The 19,284-nt window shown below is 49.5% G+C and overlaps 6 protein-coding genes across 6 annotated transcripts; 4 read left to right on the forward strand and 2 right to left on the reverse strand.

The window, feature by feature from the left end:
* Positions 1–2,997: 2,997 nt before the first annotated feature.
* On the forward strand, positions 2,998–5,140 carry BC939DRAFT_479203 (uncharacterized protein; the record flags this gene model as incomplete). The annotated part of the gene is made up of 3 exons (XM_051558828.1): positions 2,998–3,412; positions 3,505–3,694; positions 3,799–5,140. The coding sequence occupies 3 exons, from the start codon at positions 2,998–3,000 to the stop codon at positions 5,138–5,140; spliced, it is 1,947 nt and encodes a 648-aa protein (XP_051409845.1).
* Positions 5,141–5,997: 857 nt separating this feature from the next.
* BC939DRAFT_505317 (isocitrate dehydrogenase, NAD-dependent) lies at positions 5,998–7,721 on the forward strand (the record flags this gene model as incomplete). Its single annotated transcript, XM_051560645.1, has 4 exons — positions 5,998–6,048; positions 6,286–6,336; positions 6,593–7,390; positions 7,494–7,721. The coding sequence occupies 4 exons, from the start codon at positions 5,998–6,000 to the stop codon at positions 7,719–7,721; spliced, it is 1,128 nt and encodes a 375-aa protein (XP_051409846.1).
* A 246-nt stretch (positions 7,722–7,967) lies between these two features.
* On the reverse strand, positions 7,968–9,179 carry BC939DRAFT_458821 (uncharacterized protein). The gene has a single exon (XM_051556655.1). It carries the CDS (start codon positions 8,693–8,695, stop codon positions 8,036–8,038), a length of 660 nt encoding a protein of 219 aa, XP_051409847.1. The 5' UTR covers positions 8,696–9,179; the 3' UTR covers positions 7,968–8,035.
* Positions 9,180–11,736: 2,557 nt separating this feature from the next.
* Positions 11,737–15,967, forward strand: BC939DRAFT_399850 (CNH domain-containing protein; the record flags this gene model as incomplete). Its single annotated transcript, XM_051552504.1, has 10 exons — positions 11,737–12,018; positions 12,121–12,468; positions 12,558–12,773; positions 12,885–13,178; positions 13,292–13,558; positions 13,645–14,197; positions 14,296–14,723; positions 14,830–15,064; positions 15,176–15,324; positions 15,434–15,967. The coding sequence occupies 10 exons, from the start codon at positions 11,737–11,739 to the stop codon at positions 15,965–15,967; spliced, it is 3,306 nt and encodes a 1,101-aa protein (XP_051409848.1).
* Positions 15,968–16,230: 263 nt separating this feature from the next.
* BC939DRAFT_530885 (putative ATP synthase delta chain precursor, mitochondrial) lies at positions 16,231–17,615 on the reverse strand (the record flags this gene model as incomplete). Its single annotated transcript, XM_051561588.1, has 4 exons — positions 17,523–17,615; positions 17,003–17,067; positions 16,704–16,854; positions 16,231–16,448 (listed from the first exon to the last, which is right to left on the reverse strand). Exons 1-4 carry the CDS (start codon positions 17,569–17,571, stop codon positions 16,231–16,233), a joined length of 483 nt encoding a protein of 160 aa, XP_051409849.1. The 5' UTR covers positions 17,572–17,615.
* Positions 17,616–18,011: 396 nt separating this feature from the next.
* On the forward strand, positions 18,012–18,562 carry BC939DRAFT_458829 (uncharacterized protein; the record flags this gene model as incomplete). The annotated part of the gene is made up of 2 exons (XM_051556656.1): positions 18,012–18,295; positions 18,387–18,562. Coding segments are annotated over 2 exons (460 nt in total), but the record flags the coding sequence as incomplete, so codon positions are not given.
* Between the last annotated feature and the right edge of the window lie 722 nt (positions 18,563–19,284).

Here is a 19,284-nt window from a genome sequence, read left to right on the forward strand (position 1 = left end):
GTAGCGCTCTCGATCGTCGCTGTTGGTTGCTTCGTGTCTGAAACCAGGGGTAATAATGATTCGGCATTAGGAGAGGTTGTTTCTTCAGTAGGTGTTGCTGGCATTGGTGTGAACGTATGTCCTTCCAGCACTGTGCCAATAAAGGGCTGTGTCATTTGTTTCGTAAACGCTCTTTCCAAATCGGTTTCATTTGCTTGTGCCATTGCTTCATTATCCTTGTCGACAGCCGCTACGTCGCTGGTATCAATTTGTGTCGAGGTCTTCCCTGAGGTTACTGCATCTGCTGTTGCGGCGGGACTGGACCTCCGAATGATTTTCTCCAGCGACTTTGAGGCACTGCTGCTGTGTCCTGCTTTGATTGCAGTCTCGCCTTCATGACTGCTGCCGTTCTGATATGGGGATCAGGAATGTTAGAAAAGGAAAGGTCTGTGAGTTGTCGAGAAAGATCAGCAGGCGATAGTGATAATGGCGGATCGTTATGCTAACTCTTACGGTGGGAGAAACAGAGGCCCCAACTTTGGTTCTTGACAGGATATCAAGGGCCGGCAGGGCGCTTTTCCCTACGGTGTTAGTCGATAGGGATTGAAGCGAAGCATCGTCCCTTGTAGTGGTCAGAGGCGAAGATGTTGAGGTGTTGTTGCTGGTCGAACTCATGGGTAGTGCTGTGAGATGTAGAAAGGTTAAATAGAGGGGTCTAACTGAGTTCCTACAAGGTCTTTAAGGGATGAGGAATGAGATGAAGTGGGGGTAATGATGGTGATGGTGATGGTGATGAGAGTGATGGCGAAAGGAAGCAGTGGAGGTAGTGTTGCTTGCTATTATCTGGCATGGGGGTCGGCCAGATGGCCGGCAATCCACCCATCCGCTTCACATGCTGTGGGCGTTGTTCGCGCAATGCCGTCATATCAAATTACCTCAGGCAGGTCTATTTCCGAACAATAGGGTAATGCAGCTCCACGCAACCCACAGCAATACCTCTGTCCACGGTCCGATGACCAATCTGTGGTCCTTTCATCATGAAACTGGGCCCAGTATGCCATGAGGTCATTCTCGGCTTGCAGAAACACGCGTGGGTTAACATCCAATATGGCAGCCCTGCTCGAACCCCGCAGACCAATCGAGCACTGTAGCTCATTTTGGTGGCGCTTTTTTTATTTTGTGGTGCGCGTCCTAGGACGCAATTCGCGCTCAGGCCCGATCTGCCTTTTTGTTACGCGAACTGCGCGCTCCGTAGGATAACCTGTCCTCCCCAAGCGCAGCTTCCTTCCTTGCCTACCTCGCTCTTTCTTAGCTCGGGCTCCATCCCTTTCGAGCCCAATACACAGCAAAGGAGCAAAAAAGAACCACCTGCACCTGCAATCCCAATGTCCCGCATACGGCCAAGCCTTCAATGGCACAAAGGACAAAAGGGGGTATCCATCTGCGAGGCCTCTTCTTATTAAAAAGTAGCTTCCTTGGAGCTTTGAACCATTGACGGACTTGACAGCCCAAGGCCAAACAATCGCCGGTCTTTTCGGATCGGTGTGTCTTCCGTCGAGGTTTAGCCCATGGACGACACTCTGGAATTCTCAGGAAGGTCTGAGATGGACTAAAAAGACAGAATGGGCAGAAGGATCAGAGTACAGAAGGAAAGCGTCGGTGAGGAAAAGGAGGCTCTTCTTGTGTTTATCTTTCCCTTGAGCTCCTGATCATCGTCATCGGGCCGTATGTGTTTGTATAAGTCTTCGGTATCTTTTTTGACAGGAGGAGCAAGGAGATAGCAAGGGTAAATTGGGATACGCGCGTCCCTTTGAGCACTCGCTACATTGTTGACCTCAGCTCTGGGATCTGCGCTACCCCCATTCCAACCACTTTCGTGCACTCACTCGTCCGCCATCCTCATTCTCATTTGCTTCAACGATACGAACTGCCGAGGGTCACATTGCCCCATGTTCCGCTAGGTTCATGAAAGCCTCATTGATACTTAGAAAGGAGAGGAACCATGATAAGAAAGCGACACTTCGCCTCATGGCGCCACGTTGTGTTCGAAGATGTTTGGCGGAGCGACCTCCCGACCATCTGACTAGCTGTACTACTGTTGGCAACTTGCAGTCTTCTGTCTCCATTTACGGGTACAAGACGCAGGTGCAGGTGCAGATCGGTGCTCCCTGTTTTTCTGAACATGCACTACATTCCAATGCTACTTTCTACCGCACCGCGCCCAGACTGCCAAGTAAGATAGTAGGATAGCGAGATAGTAAAAAAGGTGATACCCACTTAAAAGACGGACACTGGTCGAGGTGACATGAGAACCATTCGCATAATCCTCCTGGTGGTGGTGCTGCTGGCGTCCATCATTCCCTTTTCCTCCTCCCTTCTCGACTTCTGTCATTCTTTGTCTTCGCTTTCTATCATCGAGAATACCCCCACATCCCCACATTAGATACACGCATTTGTAGTCTTCGTACATGTGAAGTCTTCCTTCGTGCCACACCCTCCACGCGAGAAGTCCTTGCAGCTCGCGCACGCCTGTCATCCTTCACCTCCATCCTAGGAAAAGCTGGCCACATCCACATATTAATAGTTTTGGCCATATTGTTCTAATCACTATCCCTCCTTCTGCTGCTGCTTCCCCCCTTTGATCTCCTGCCTACGTTTCTCTGTCACCCTGCTCACTTTCCAACTTTCTACTCCACCCCTTCTGCACAACCCCACTTTCTCGCCTCGTTGCCCTGTCAGCCAAACCTCACCTGCATCCTTCCCTCCCTCATACCCGCTTACTCTCTCCCCTTCCGCAACCCCCCCTTCTATCCCTGTCATCCATCCATTCATTCGTTCATTCATTCACTTTCTTCTCTCCCTGTGTGAGAGTTGAAGTCCTTTTTTCTTGTTAAAACCCCTCTAGCAACAAACATATCCGAACCCACATTTATATCTTTCTTATTGTAACAACCTTCCTCCTTTCCCTTTACACTTCAACTACGTCCTCGAGCAACCTATCAAGCTACATCTCTCTGCATGCTCGGCCACCAGCAGCTGCTTCAACAGCAGCATCAACATCTGCACGCACGTCAGCAACAGCAGCAGCAACAGCAGCAATCTAACCGCCAGGATCTCAATACGAATGGCGGTCATGTTAGGCAACCAAGTCCCCTTGCGTCCCTTTCAACATCCTCTACAACCTCGATAGCCTCTGCCTCGGCCATTAATACCAAAGCAACCTCGGCAGGTGCATCATTACCGCCTGCTTATCCTTACCCCAGACGTTCTTCCACTTCATTCTCTGCCCCATCCATACCTTCGGTCCCATCCTCCTCAACCACACCTGCATCTATCTCTGGAGATACATCAACAGGTACCGGTGAGGAATTTGTGCCCAGTATCAAGAAGGCGAAGTATTCAACCTCGCTTGACCCAAGAGGGTTTATCCCTGGTATGTCGGGTGCATAACATGGCATGGCACTTCGTACATCATCTTTTCGACGAGACTCTTAAGAGTAATTCTCTATTTCCCCAATTCTATAGTATACGAATATGAGCTGTACGGGCATCCCATTATGTGGGATCAAGAGAACCTGTACGTTCACTTCACAGGTATCTGGAAGGCACTAGGAAAGACAAAGGCTGATATTGTCAAGGTCATCGACGCAAACCCTATCCTCGAGTCGATTATCCGGAAGGTGCGCGGAGGGTTTTTAAAGATTCAGGGGACTTGGTATGTCTGATTCTTTAATCACTAGCATTCCGTAGAATCCAAACCCCCTTGGAGCGCATCGTCTGACAAGGTTCTTTCTTACACATATTCCTTTATGATATTAGGATGCCACATCAAGAAGCCTACGATCTCGCAAAGAAGACATGCTACAGGCTGCGCTACGAACTCGTTCCTGTTTTTGGTCCTGGATTCGTAAACGACTGCATTCCGCCAGATACACCGGGGTTCGGCTCCATCCATCTAACAGTGATTCGCCGACGCGCTTCTGAATGTGTTATGGGCCAAAGTCAGGCCCTTATGGGTCCACAGCAGCTCCGGCTCCATCAAGCTCATATTCATCCTGGTTTGAAGAGACGATACTCTAGTAACGACGTGGGTCGCCTTAGTCGTGTTAGCCAGACCAATGGCTCTACTGCCAGCCAACTTTCCTCGTCCTTCTTATTGAATCGTGGCGAGGAATACCACCAAGGGGCCGGCATGGAAGGTAGTCAAGGCGATGACCTGGACCTGGCCATAGATGATGAGGATACCAGCAACAATCATGTCAGAAATGCCAGTGATAAACCACGCCAACATCGATTTCATCGACCTGGTCGCTTCAACACGAATGACGATGACGAAGATGACGAAGAAGAAGACCGGCGCCCGGGCGGCTCCACTGAGGAAGAAGAGGAGCACCAGTCGCTTTCAGGATCGTACGATGATGACGACATTGACATTGACATTGACATTGACGGAGGATCGTGTACGAGCGAACAAGAGGATCCCATGTTTGGGCTTGCACGCCTAGATCTTTCTCGCCGAAACTCTTCTCCAATGCCGCTGAGCACGACCTATGCGCTCTCGGACAGTGGTTCCGGTATAAAGTCCATGCGCGCAAGAAGAGGACGGCCACCAGCCCGTAGTCCTATGCCAATGGCAAGCCGAATCGCTGCTAACTATGTCGCGTACAATAATTATGTTTCGAGCAACACCCAGGCAGCACAAGGGCTGGGCCGCAGCAGTGGACAATCCACTCGCACGCAGAAGCAGCAGCTTCGACAGCAACAAAAGCTGCTTCAGCAGCAAGAACAACAACAACAACAACAACAACAGCAGCAGCAGCAGCAACACCAGATTCACCCCTTCCAGATGCCTCCTTCCCAACAGTCATTAGATCAGAACTTTCTTTCGTATCAAGATCCAAGTTCTGCTTCTGCTTTAACGGGTTTGACCCATAGCGAACTCGTCGAGTTTTTCAAGGCTGGCCAAGCCCTTCAACGGATGTCTCAAGATGATGGCGTTCGTCCCTGGAAACAGGATGCTGGAAGGATGATCCTTCCAAAGAAGATTGTCCTCGGAGAACAAGTGTTCCAGTGCGTCGGAGGAGAGTACAAGTGTGTTCCTGAACCTAATACTTCATCCTCAACAAAGCCGCCAGGAGAGGACGATGCATGGTCTCGTTGATGCACGGACTTGTCCTTCCTCTCTGCCTTTTCCCTCTACTTGTACATACTACCGTCTCTTTTCATGCCCTTTGTCGCTTCTTTCCGTTCTCAAGTGCACACTTACATATCAGATATGACTAGATCCTCCTCCCTGTCCGTCTAAAATCCCATCACAGAAGAGCCCGTCCTTTCTGGTTCACTCTCTTTCTTCACTCTACCCTTCCTTCTCCAGTTTCTGTGCTCATTTTGACCTGCCTTTAGCAGCGCCTTGCCTTTTATTTCAACAGGCGATTCGAATGTCCGCAGGTTGTACTTTTACGATACTCTTTCTGCTTCTTCTATGATCCTTGCTCTATGCCTAGCCAGCATACCCAACCTGGCCTGAGGCCCTTTGCTGGATATTTTATTTTGATTCGCTGCTGCTGTGCTGCTGTTGTATCTTTGACCTTGGTTGTGGTCTATTCATGTTGTGCGTTTTTATTATTACTACTGTGAGGGTACACTATCGAATAAAGTACTCAATAGGCTCTGACGTTCAACCGACAACGGTCAAAGAAAGTGGTTGTGGTTCTGTTGTTGCTTCTGCAGAGTCGATCGTACATCGATATCTTATCAGCAAGCAAGGACCCACGGGCCAAGAAGGCGTGGCAATTCCGTTTTCCCAGAGGGCTCCAGACGGGCTCTTTGGTTCGCGCAGTGTGTGTGACGTGCCTCCCATATATGGCATGCCGCTGCTTATCAGCGTAAACAAAAAAAACGATCTGACCTTGATTTTTATTATTTTTTGTTTTTCCCCCCGTCCCCCTCTCTCTTTCTCTCCTCCCTCCTCCTCACCATTCAATTCGAAGCTCTTTCACCACCCCAACTGCCATCACCATGTTGCGCACGATCGCCCTCTCTAAGCCCCTCGCTGCTACCCTCAGCAAGGTAAAGCACTCGCTTCTCTTCTTTAGCCGACACGATGACTATGCGTTTCTCGTCTTTGACTTTCCCATGATACGTCGTTCTTGTTCGCCTGAAGCACGGCCCTTGTTGGAGCTATCGGGTGCATATTCGCGCTGAATCGTGTCGCTTTCTTTCTCTGACGCAATTGCAGTCCTCCAGTACACTTTTTATTCAGTAAAGAAGACTAACGTTTCTACTTGCTGCTTCTCATCTATGTAGATGGGTCCCCGTGCTATGAGCACTTCCACCATCGTGCCTCAGGTTCAGGATGTAAGTTGAGCTGGAAAGGAAAGGAATGCGTGGGTTTCGCGTCATATTTTTGTTGTCGTTATGAAAGTGGGGGATACATTTGTACTCTGGTGCTTGATGTAGCAGGGCAGGATCGACATGGAAGAAAGCAGAAATGGTGGCATGGAGCAAGGACAGCTCAAGTCTCAGGATAGTCGTCAATTGGGCTCAATTGCTCGATTCTGAATGCAGGACTAAATATGTTCATCTGTATCTTATCGATCCGGTGGAATATTAGGTCCCTTGCTCCAAGCTTGGAGGTCGCTACACCGTCACCTTGATCCCCGGAGATGGTATCGGTCAGGAGACTGCCGCGGCCGTCAAGACCATTTTCAAGGCCGCCAATGTGCCTGTCGACTGGGAGCAGTTTGATGTCTCTGGATACACCTCTGCTGATGACACGACTTTCAAGCAGTCTGTCGAGTCTTTGAGACGCAACAAGGTTGGTCTCAAGGGTATTCTCTACACCCCTGTTTCCTCTCTCGGTCACTCTTCCTTCAACGTCACCATCCGCAAGGATCTGGACATGTACGCCTCCTTGGTTGTCTGCAAAAACATTCCCGGCTACCCCACTCGCCACGAGAATGTTGACTTTGCCATCATCCGTGAGAACACTGAGGGAGAGTATTCTGGTCTTGAGCACCAGTCTTACCCTGGAGTCGTTGAGTCGCTCAAGGTCATCACCCGCACCAAGTCTGAGCGCATTGCCCGCTTTGCGTTCGACTTTGCCCTCCGCAATAACCGCAAGAAGGTGACCTGCATCCACAAGGCCAACATCATGAAGTTGGCTGACGGTCTCTTCTTGAACACCTGCCGTGAGGTCTCAAAGGAGTATGCTAGCTCTGGCATCAAGTTTGACGACATGATTGTCGACAATGCCTCGATGCAGCTTGTTTCGAGGCCCCAGCAGTTCGATGTCATGGTTATGCCCAACTTGTACGGAAACATTGTCTCGAACGTCGGTGCTGGTCTCGTCGGCGGACCCGGTATTGTTCCCGGATGCAACATTGGTCGCGAGTATGCCATGTTCGAGCCTGTAAGTGTTTGGCTGCTAGGCGATTGATTTAATTTTGAGCACATTTTCAAGCCGATACAGTCTGTGCTAACCACATGAATATCTCTTCATTGCCATTACAAAGGGCTGCCGTCACGTCGGAAAGGACATTCAGGGACGCAACACTGCCAACCCCTCGGCCATGGTCCTCTCGTCCGTTATGATGCTCCGTCACCTCGGCCTGGATGACCATGCCAACAAGATTGCCAACGCTGTGTCGAAGACCATCATGAGCGGTGCTGTCAAGACCCCTGACATGGGCGGTTCCAGCACCACAACCGACTTTACGTTCGCCATCATCTCGAACCTGTAAATCGAATCAAATCGAGCCCAGTATTGTATTTTTTTTTATCGTTCTGCAGTCGTATTTTACCCCGCCCCATGAGATCACACACACACAAACACACACACACCCACATACACCATTGCACCTCCCAACTCTTTTGAACCATGTTCGCTTCCAAGTTCCCATGTTTTCTTTTGTGTTTCTTTTTTTAAAGAAAACATTTGTCCGCATTTCTCAGTAATAAAATGATAAAAAGATAAAAAGATAAAAAGATAAAAAAAAAAATCTTACTGTGCTATAGACATATAGACACTTTATTATTGCATGGATGAACAAGAAGATCAAGTCTCGATACTGATCGTATGGAATCCCATGAGATGCTGATCGACCCAGCCTAGAATCCATAGATGGACTCTGGTCGGAGAAGAGGGCAAGATCACCCTGTAGAGGGCCACGGTGGGATGCTGTGTTGGTGATGCTGTGGGATCATAGTGAAAGAGATCCAACAGGGCGCTTTGGATTTTATCGGATCCAGGGTTGGATTGGTTGAGGATGATATGGAGGTCGGTCGTCTGTTCGCAGGCGATATCCGACTCGTTAGGAAGGAGCTGTGCTTCCTTGAGAATGGACAAAAGATCTGATTCGGACGGAAGGGGTCTTGCGGCAGTGTTGCTGCTGGTCGTTACTGTTGTTGTTGTTGTTGAAGGTAAAGATGAAGGCGCATGCGATTGATTACTGGGGATGAAGATATCGACGGTCTGGAAGCGCTCTTCGCCTTCGGAGATAAAGAGGGCGTCCTGTTGAGCGTGCTCCAGGATGGCGATGGCATGGGTGGAGTGGGCTGTCAGGTCGTTGGTGGCGGTGTTTTTGTTTGTGATATGGGATATGGAGGAGGTTGGTTTTGAGGCAGTTGGGACATAGGGGGTGTTTCCGACCCCAGGGATGGTGCGGGTGAGCATGGACAGGTATGCTGCGTCGGTTGAGTCTTGAGTCGGGTCCATTGGGGTGGTTGTTATTGCTGCTGTTGCTGTTGTTGTTGTTGGAGAGAGTGAATGGTGGAAGGAGAAGGGATCAGGAGGAGGTGGTTATAATGACAAAGTGGTCTCGGTTCCAGAAGTAACGTCATTGGCTGCAAAAGAGGGTCGAGCCAATGGAATGCCGCCCTCCCTTTTTGTCAGGCTGCAGGGCAGGGGTGTGATGTGAATGATATGAATGATATGAATGATATGGATGACATGGATGATATGAATGAGAGGGTCGGCATGGTCGCCCAGTCTCCTTTGACGCGTCAACCTGGTTTGATCAGGGGGCAGGGATACAACTGGCGTCGGTTGACGCTGCCCAGAGGGCTACAGGAGGGTGCGGAATGGGGAATGGTGGCAACGGACGGGCGGGAAGGAGGAAGGCGATGAAAATTTTTATGCGCATGTCCATGCGATGTTATTTCGTGCTTCCTGTGCTTGTGCCCATCCCATCCGCAGGTCCGCTCCCCATCCATCTAAACACCCTTTGCCCTTTACTTTAAGGCCTTGCCTTGCTTGCCCTCCGCTCTTTCTCATCCATCCTTCCCATCCCTTTGTTTCCCTTCTTCTTGTTGCTGTTGTAGCTGTTGTTGCTGTTGTTGCTGTCGTTGTTACTGTTCTTCTTCTTGCTCTTCTTCTCCCCTTCTTGGTTCTTGTCCCAAGTTTGCAGGTCATCGCACCCCGACTCCTCCTCATCCCTCCCTCGGCCATGTCACACTCCCTTTCTCGCTCTTGATTATTATTTCTCTCCTGCCTGCTCCTCCTCCACTCTCACTCCCCCCAACAACAGCAACACTTAATTGAACATACACACGCACACACACATATACACATACATACACACACACACACTCTCTCTCTCTCTATCCCCCACTCGCACACCAACTTGTTGACTGTGCTTGTTTGTTTGTTGTCCCCCGCTCGCTCTTGCACCTGCAACCTTCATTAACCTTTGTCATCTGCACCCAATCCAGCTCCATCATCTTTTTTTTTTTTTTTTTTTTTTTCTTTTCTTTTTTTTCGTCTTCTTCATCATCATCATCTTCTTCTTCATCATCACCACCACCATCATCATCCTTCTTAATCTCCATCTGTTTTTTTAATCCTTCTTGTCGATCATGGCGGATAACCTGGCCACGGTTGTTGCCCAGGATAATTCCTCCGCCACCACTTCTCAGGCGGGGGTTGGCCCTATCCCCACCGCCTTCCCTCCAGGTACCACCAGCGCCAACCACGGCTACACTAGCGCCCAATATGTTTCAAGGCATAGGCCGGCCTCGAAACAGCAGCCTTCTGGTGCCTCTCCGCTCCAAGGTCCATATGCATCCCAGCCAGCGAGATCTGGTCCTCATCACCATCAACAGACACATCCCAACTACACCCTCTCGTCCCAACAGCCATCAAAGCCCTCTCCCGTCACGGTTCCTTCACAGGGGTTCATCCCTCCGCCTTCAAGGCCACCCGTTATATCCTCACCCATCCAGCAGAGCCAACCATCCTCGCCAGCAACATATTCTCAGCAAGGTATCTCTGTCTCTTCACAGGTCCCTGACCCTTACTCACCCATCATGGGTACCCCACGCTTCTCCACTATTGGCCCACCTAGGCCAGTAGCTCCAGTACTCGGTGGACCTATGCGTTCCCCAGGACCATTCATCAGAGCCCCACATCCACAAGGTCCGCCTGGGCCTGCAGCCTACTATGGTTCGTCTTCTGGCCGACCCATGGCCGCCGATGTTGGACAAGGATATCCTGCGGACTATGCAAGGGGCCCTGTGCGACCGCCACCGCCACCATATGCGACACGGGAAGGATCAGTGGGACTAGGTGGCGTCGGAAATCCAGGACACAGTGTTGGACAAGGCATGGGGGGACAAGGCATGGGGCCAGGGGTACCAGGACCGGGTATGGGTCCACGATCACATCCATTACCCCAGCAACAACAGTCCATTCCTGCATCTTATCCTATTGCAAATCGGTTCTCGACACAGTCCCTACCCGGTAGGGAACATGAAGGCAGCCCATACAGTGGAAATGGACCAGCACATCATCCCAATGTGCGTCCTCCTCCGAACGCATGGAACGACCCCGCGGGACAAAATGGCGTGGGGCCAGGACCAGTGACCCATCGCCGCACAGCCTCGACTCAGATTCAACCCACATATTATACTCAAGGCGACCATCAGGGACTGGACCGCCAGACATCTATCGCTGCTCGATATAATGGTGGACCATATCCACCCAATACTGGCCAGTCTTATCAACCCCAACCAATATTCTCCTCAAGCCCCAACCGGCAATTGGTGCGGCATCAACTCACTGATGGACCCGCCAACAATGTCCCACGATCTCATAACGGGCCTTCAGGCTCCGCAGATGGATATTACTATTCAAATACTCCATTTCGCAAACTCTCTGTCAGCGAGAGTTTTGATGGTGGAAGGATTAGTCTGGACTCAACAGCGAGCATAGAGTCAGGATATTCCAGCCGCCAGCCCTCACTCTACCCGACACCCAACATGTATGGGCGTGATGCAGATGTCGGCATGGACATCTTCCCACCTAATCGACAGCGCTCTGCTTCAAAGTCGTCAACCTATTCCGCCCATTCTGTCAGCTCGGACTACTATGCAGATTTTGACAGTATATTGGCGCCGCGATCAACCACCCCTAATGGAGGCACCCCACAAATCTCCATCCAATCTGCTCAAGGGTACCCCGCCGGACGATCAGATCCGTTCTCTATGCGCGCACGAACACCATCTCCTGGTCGCACCAGGCAAGGATCAAACCCGCCCATGGTGAACAGAGGTGGTACGATTATTTTTATTTTATTTTATTTTTTGGAAGGGGGGGGGGGGGAAGGCGTAACAAATGTACTGACATATCTCCTTCCTTACGATGGACCTCTCCTTTCTCATCCCTTCTCATATTTTGTACCTATAGCCAACCCTCCCGTCTTTCTTGTTACCAGTCTACCCCAGTCGGAGGCATCCCGTCGAAGCGCAGAATTTGTCCGCATGCCACCGACTCAGCCCAACATATCCCGACTGCAAGGGGAGCGCTCTCAGTCGTTTTCTTCCTACAGTCCACCCTCTTTTGATCTCCACGCACGACAGGCGGCCCTTCAGGGCTCTGTGTCTTCGGGCGCATTAGGCCCACTGGTTGTCAAGAAACCTCCAATTGTTTACCCTGCTTTGCTTTCGCGTGTTGCCAACGCATTTGTGCAGCGGATCACGACATCCTCACGCATCAAGGATTCAATCGAGTACAAGGATTGCTTTGATGGACGAGATGCAGTGGTAATGTCTCATTGAGCATTCTTCCATTTTCATATTCCATGACTACCCAAGACGTTTCTTCGCACTTCTACCAAACTAAACATAGCATCTTTATTACAATAGGACAAAATCGCATTTATTATCAAAACTACGGATAGGAACTTAGCACTACTGCTAGGTCGAGCGCTTGACGCGCAAAAGCTGTTCCACGATGTCACGTACGATCATCGCCTGCGGGACAGTGTCAACGAGCTGTACCAGTTCCGCAACAAGTTGATTACAGGAGGGCCTCGCATCCGCTCCATAGAGTCGCACGAATACTCTGGCAGGCCATCGTACTCGTCATCAGAACCCATGGATGATGTGGATGCTGTGAACGGCGTTTTCACGCTATTGACCGACTGCTATTCGCCAACCTGCACCCGTGACAAGCTATGCTACAGTATCGCGTGCCCTCGTCGTCTGGAACAGGTATATTATCGGTTGAATAGTGGCGGCTCAAATCATTCTACACTCTTGTGTCGAAAGCGCATTTTAAAAACATCATATCTCTTTATTAGCAATCTCGATTGAACTTGACACCCAACGGTGGTCTGAAGCGCGCTTTGAGCAGATCGTCTTCAAAGGAAAAGAAGGATCAGCGTCTTTGGATCACATCAGTGCCAAAGGAAATCTCGGATGCCTGTTCTTTAGAAGAAAAGAAACGACAAGAAGTTATTTTCGAGTTGATCTACACTGAGAAGGACTTTGTAAACGATCTGAAGTACCTTAACGATGTAAGTCCACTGTGCATTGCAGAACTATAAATGCACGGGAACCAGTCTGCTATTTTTGATGGAGTGATCTGAAGATGCGCTTTTAACCTGGAGTTTTTGGCTATCTTTTAGAAATGGATCACGCCTATTCGTAATCTGGACCTCCTCCCAGAATCCCGAAGGGAGGCTTTCATTGACAGAGTGTTTTACAACATCAAGGACGTTTACGCCGTCAATTCAAAACTGGGAGAGGCACTTCTCAAACGGCAGCAGGCTTACGCAGTTATACCCGAGGTGGGCGACATCTTCCTGGAGCATGTCGTCAATTTCTCTCCCTTTGTGCTCTACGGAGCAAACCAGATTGAGGCCAAATACGAGTTTGAGCACGAGAAGAACACGAACAGCGCCTTTAGCAAGTTTGTTGAGGTAAGCAAGCGGCAGGATGTTCGGGTGGTCTGTACCAACAGGACATTGACCGTTTTACGTTTCTCTTCAATGATCTAATATTCGATACTTCATTATTTTTACTCATAATGTAGGAAACGGAGAGGAGACCCGAGTCGAGGAAACTGGAGCTGAACGGATATTTGACCAAGCCGACAACCCGTCTTGGCCGCTACCCTCTGCTGCTAGAGGCTGTCCTCAAATATACCCCAGAAGAGAACCCTGACAAGAAGGCGATTCCCCAAGTCGTCAGCATCATCAAGGACTTTTTGCAGAAGGTCAACCTTGAGTCTGGCAAATGCGAGAACGCATTCAATTTAAGACAGATCAACAAGGGTCTACAGTGGAAGAGTGAACCCATGGTAAGTTCGTTGACGCATTTCGAAGGCGTAATTCGCATTTAGAAAGACACGCAATTTAAAAGACTGCCTTGCTTTTCATATTCCAGGAGTTGAATCTTCTTGCCAAGGACCGCCAGTTGATCATGAAGGGACCGCTCAAAAAGAAAGGAACAAGTTCAGAGCATGCCGACCTTTACGTGTTTGTGTTTGATCATGTATTGCTCTTAACCAAGGAAAAGAAGGGCAAAGGCGGAGAGGGCTACAAAGTACATAAACGACCTATCCCGCTCGAGTTGTTGACTCTATCGACGATGGAGGAGCCGGTTATGAAGTCTTCTCGCCGAACATCATCGCTCATTCCACACAAGTCATCGTCACACACCAGCAACGTGGTCTCCAAAATAACGCCCACCTCTGGTCCGCTGTCCAAGATCACGTCCGATTCCAAGTCCGGGTACCCGATCGTGTTCACCCACATTGGAAGATACGGTGGTTCATTCACACTGTACGCGACGACCCACGCAGGAAGGAAGAATTGGATGGACAAGATCCAGAAACAGATCCAGGCTCTGAAGAACAAAGCAGATTCGTGGAAACTGCTGCCTGTTTCTGAGAGATTCTTCTCAGCCAGCAACAAGGTCAACTGCTCTTCAACCTATGGTGAGTTTTCCCTTTTTATGTTTTATGTGAATTTGGTATCGTGTACTTTTTCTGTTCAAACCAGTTTTTGCTTACGCGCTTTGCCTGTGCTGATATAGACAATGGAAGACGACTCGTTATTGGAACGGATGCTGGTGTGTATGTCGGCAAGCCCAAGGGTCAGTTTGTCAAGATAATCCCTCGCGAACGTGTATCGCAGGTCGATGTGTTGGAGGATGAGCGCATCCTCCTTGTGCTGGCAGAGAAGCATCTGCTCGCTTACGGTCTTGAAGCCCTAGATGCGAACGACCCTAACTCCCCCAACAAGAGGGCCAAGAAACTGGGTTCTTCGGTCAGTTTCTTCAAGACTGGAATTTGCCAGAACAGGACGCTTGTGGGCATCGTCAAGAATTCAAGTAATGCGCTTGACCAAAGCTCTACCATTAAGACCCTGGAGCCTATTGAGCAAGACAGCTCCAAGAAGAACAAGCACAGCTTGCGTACCATGCTTCGTGGTGGCAACACAGAACTTTTCAAGCTGTACAAGGTAAGGCCATGCAGGGCATCATAACGATCCTTTGTCGACCCGGATTGTATCGCTTCCTGAAATGACACGCTAACCCTTAGTTTTCGTATTTCTACGTTTTGTGTAGGACTTTTACATTCCACGCGAGACCAATTCGCTTCATTTCCTGAGGAATACACTCTGTGTTGGATGCAGCAAGGGCTTCGAGTTGATCGATCTCTCCAATCTGAATACTCAAGATCTGTTGGACTTTAGTGATCCAACATTGGACTTTGTCCACAAAAAGGACGAGAATCTCAAGCCATTGGCCATTTATCGCATCGGCTCTGGCGACTCGTTTACTTTCTTGCTTTGCTATGAAGGTACCATTACCTTGCAGCTGATGATGTATACATCCTTTGCGATGCTACTAGAGTTATCGTTGCTAATCCATCTAACGCTTGATTTTTGGGGGTTTTTTTCGCGTTGCTTAGAATTCTCATTTTATGTTGACAAGACTGGTCGTCGCGCACGGAATGGGTGGATTATCCACTGGGAGGGCGTGCCGACGTTCTGCGCACTCTCTCTTCCATATGTCATCGCATTTGACCCATCGTTTATCGAGATCCGACACGTTGAAACGGTAAGGCGATTTGTTCTGCAACAAGGGTATAGTACTATGCATGATTCGAACCTTCTGAATCTGTCACTCACATCATTTTATAAAAAAAAAAAAAAAAAAAAACGTTCAGGGTGATCTTGTTCAAATCATTCCAGGCAACAATATCCGGTGCCTCTACCATATTGCCAACCAGCCTGGAGCCATTCACGTTGTCATGACTGATGAGGAAGGCGACTACCAGACAATCACACAGCTCTGCCGGGAGTCCCAAATCGCAGGTCTTCTGGGCAAGGATGACTGTGAGGAGGAGGAGTCACTGCCCACGTACAACCCGGCGACGATTGTCGAGGAAGAGGAAGGGTCGTATATGCCCGAGGATGAGAAGGAAAGCGCCATGTTGGATGACGATGATGATGAGAGTGGAAACTATAGCCCGATGGAAGGACCGTATCCGCACCATCCCAGTGGTCTTAACCGGGCCGTGAACCGACTGACGCTGGATTTCGGCGAAGGGTTCGATTTTGGATCGAACTCGCCAGAGAGTCCACAGAGCTTCCAAGAGATCCTGGATATTGGATCTTCAACAGCAGCCCATAGTGGTGGATCCTCAAGTTCGTTGTCGTTGAGGGACGATAGCGATGGGCAACGTCCAACGTACATATAACCAAACAAAGCGATGTATGCATCTGCAGCTCCATTTCATCTATCTACACATCATATATACAACAACATACAATAATAATAATGCTTTTGGGCCTCCACTCAAACACATAAACCAAAAGGAAATGGACATTTGAATATGAAAGAGGGGAGTGGAAGACCGTTTTTATTCTTGCTTTTTAATAATGGAATGGGTTGCAAAAAAAAATCACAGAATGAGACAAGGGTTGTGTTTGTATATCTTTTGTTCCTGTAGGGATCTTTTTTTTACTTGGCGTTGACGGCAGCCTGAAGGGACTCAAGAACCTCAACCTCGATCTTGGCAGCGAGCTTCTCCTCCTCGGTAGCGCCCGAGTTGACGAGACGGTGGGCCTCAGCAAGGTTGTTGCGGATGGCCTCGGGGCTGAATTCCTCGACGGGGAAAGCCTCGACGGCGTTGATGTTGAGGGTCGAGTCAGGGTTCATGGTGGCGAAACCTCCAGAGACTATTTTCCGAAAAGACATTACAAGCAACGGTTAGAACAATGGGTCCGATCCGGTATTGAGAAGATAATGCTTGCGAGCAACAATGGGCCTCGGTTGTTATGAGATGTCCAGTGTAGGAGGTTCGTTCGATACCCCTCACTGTTATCCCTGACGTTGTCTTTTTTCCTGTGTCGAGCATGCACTCTTGCTGGGATCCCGAATGCAACTTCAAGAACAAAAAAACAAAGACATAAAAAAGAACGTATGCGCTTTACCAAAGAACTTCTTGGTGGCAGCGCCCTCGATGACCTCGACAACACCGGGACGGAGCTCCTCGATCGAGGAGACGTGGCTGGCAAGAATACCCATGTCACCGGAAACGGCGGCGATGTTGACCTGAGCAACCGAGGCGTCCTTGTACAGGACCTATCCACATCGACAAGGATAAAACGAGAACATAATAAGTAAATGGTTGGTGTTGGAAGAATATGATGCCTTGGTCGCTTTTTTTTTTTTTTTTTTTTCGTGTTATTCGTGTCCGATGGGTAAAATGAGAAAGGGATTTCCGGTTTACCTGGTGGGGGACGGCAAAGGTCAGACGAAGACCGGTGGCAGCGGCTTCGGTGGCATAGGAGCGGACTAAGTCGAGAAGAGAGGGTCAGATATTAGTGAGGGATTGGTTTCTTGCAAGTTATTTTGCTTCTCAGGCACAGGAGGAGGGGGGAAAAAGAGGCGAGTGTGCCATTTTTAGTCGAGATCTGCGGAAGGGGGTTGCGTTGGTGTGTTTTTTTTTGGCTTAGTCCTTGGGACGATCCTGTGCTGTGGTCTCCTCTTCGATTGAATGGTATGTTATGATGTATAAGGAAGGTGAGCTGTAGGAGTCTAGTGTCCCGCGTCTGATCCCAGCCCGCGCTATTTTCGTTGGTTGCATCGAACGTTGATTCCCTCCGTCATATACTGGTCCCGGTAAAATGGATCGATTTGATTTGATTCGTCGGGTGAAATTGGCGCCTCAACATCCTCCTGTTCCTGAAATAATAAAATAGGGTAAAATAAAGCAGGCGTTGAGGAGAATGAAGAAAGTGGGTTCATACCCATGCGCACAGGGCGGACAGCGCGAGCGGAGCGGGCAAGGAAGTTCATGGCTGAAGGGAGGGTCTGAGGGGAGGTATGGATGAAGGTGAAGGGACGATCGAGATGGGACATCCCCCAACCGGGAGCAGAGGTTATTATGAGTGGCTTGCGGGAGCCGCTGTATCACATGACACCCTCCGAGTATCTTGTTCCAGAAAAAACTGTGCACGCGATACCCTTCACCCTTATCCCCCAACCACCGCGACAACGCACCGCTTGCACGACAACACGCTATGAACGCTCCGGACGTGAGCCAGTCAATCATATCTCAGAGCCAGATCGATGAGGACATGGATCAGACACTAGTGGCCCTCGCAGACACCCTAGTAAGATATCCAACACACTCAACAGATAGTGATTTACCCTGCCCCGACTAGACACCACCCCATATACTAACACCTACATGTTTTCCTCGACAACTGTACATTCAGATACAACGTTTAGCTGAAATGCACATGACCGACAAGGACGGCGATGTTACCTTGAGCCGTGAACCCTTTAGTGCGGGCATACGCGACAACGAAGACCGCCACGACCACGAATTGGATTACAAAGACGACCTTGTCAGTATCGATGGAGACGAGGATGATGATGGTGGCACACCTATTCGCAAAGACGACCCTGAGACCAGTAATGCCGATATCGAAAGGATAGAAAAAAGAAGAGTGCACCTTGAGTCGAGCCTTCGAGAGCATGTTCGAGACGCCGTGAGAGATTCCCTGTTCTCTGATCCGTACATTATAGAAACTGTCCATGCGTGTGGGATCCCAGAGGATCAGATATTTACGCAAGATAAGCGAAACCGACTGATATTCTACCTTAAGGCTAGCTTTTTCGCAGACTGGAAGGCACGGCACCAGATCAGCATTGGTACCGCTTTCACCCAACATGGGCGCCCGTACGCCTATACCACCAAGGTCTTCGCCAGCAGTTCCGAGTCCAAGAAGGAGAGGGTCGGTCAGATCAAGACACGCTATGACTGTCATCGCAGAGGTGCGAAGTACATGGTCAAGGGTAGGCAGCCGGGCGGAAAGTCTGGTAAGACCAGACTGAGACTTGCTTCGAATAAATGTGGATGCCCGTCTCATTTTAATGCCATATACCGTCCACTACAAACACGCGATGGCATACCAGGAGAAACTTACCGCATCGAATACAATTACCAGCACATACACGCTCTGGGCGACAAAGGCAACATCGGCACTCAGCAAAAGTCCAAGGCCATGAGAGAAAGGATTAAAGCTATGCTTATGGGGGGAATGTCGATATCCACAATTATGACTCAGTTGACAATGGACCACGCCAAGTTCACTCGACTCATGGATGGCGCCGGAATCAGCTCCAGGTTCGCTCGAGATGACTCTATCACCTACGAGGATGTCTACAACATATATTATGCCTTGACGGTAAAGCGGATACGGAGGGACGATAACGCATTCATATCAGCACGGCTCTGGATGGAAGAACTGCACAACCGCGGCTACTTCACATACTATGATAAAGTGCGTGGTTTGTACCATGGATTCTCGTCGCCTTGGCAGCTGAACGAGTTTAGGAAGTGGGGAGATGTTTTCTGTTTTGACGGGACTCACCATGCTTATGGGTAAGTCCTCCTGTAATATTGCCAATTACCTTTGTCACTAACATTTACAAATCTTATGGATAAAGAACGTGCCGCACCCAAGTGTGGATCTTCCCATGGCCGTAGTAACAAGCATGCAC

This window comes from Gamsiella multidivaricata (genome assembly GCF_025024155.1).
Source record: "Gamsiella multidivaricata strain RSA 2152 chromosome Unknown BC939scaffold_55, whole genome shotgun sequence".
Lineage (NCBI taxonomy): Eukaryota > Fungi > Mortierellomycota > Mortierellomycetes > Mortierellales > Mortierellaceae > Gamsiella > Gamsiella multidivaricata.

Excerpts from the sequence above, each read along its gene's own strand:
- BC939DRAFT_458821 (XM_051556655.1), bottom strand. The coding sequence starts at position 8,695 with ATGGACCCGACTCAAGACTCAACCGACGCAGCATACCTGTCCATGCTC.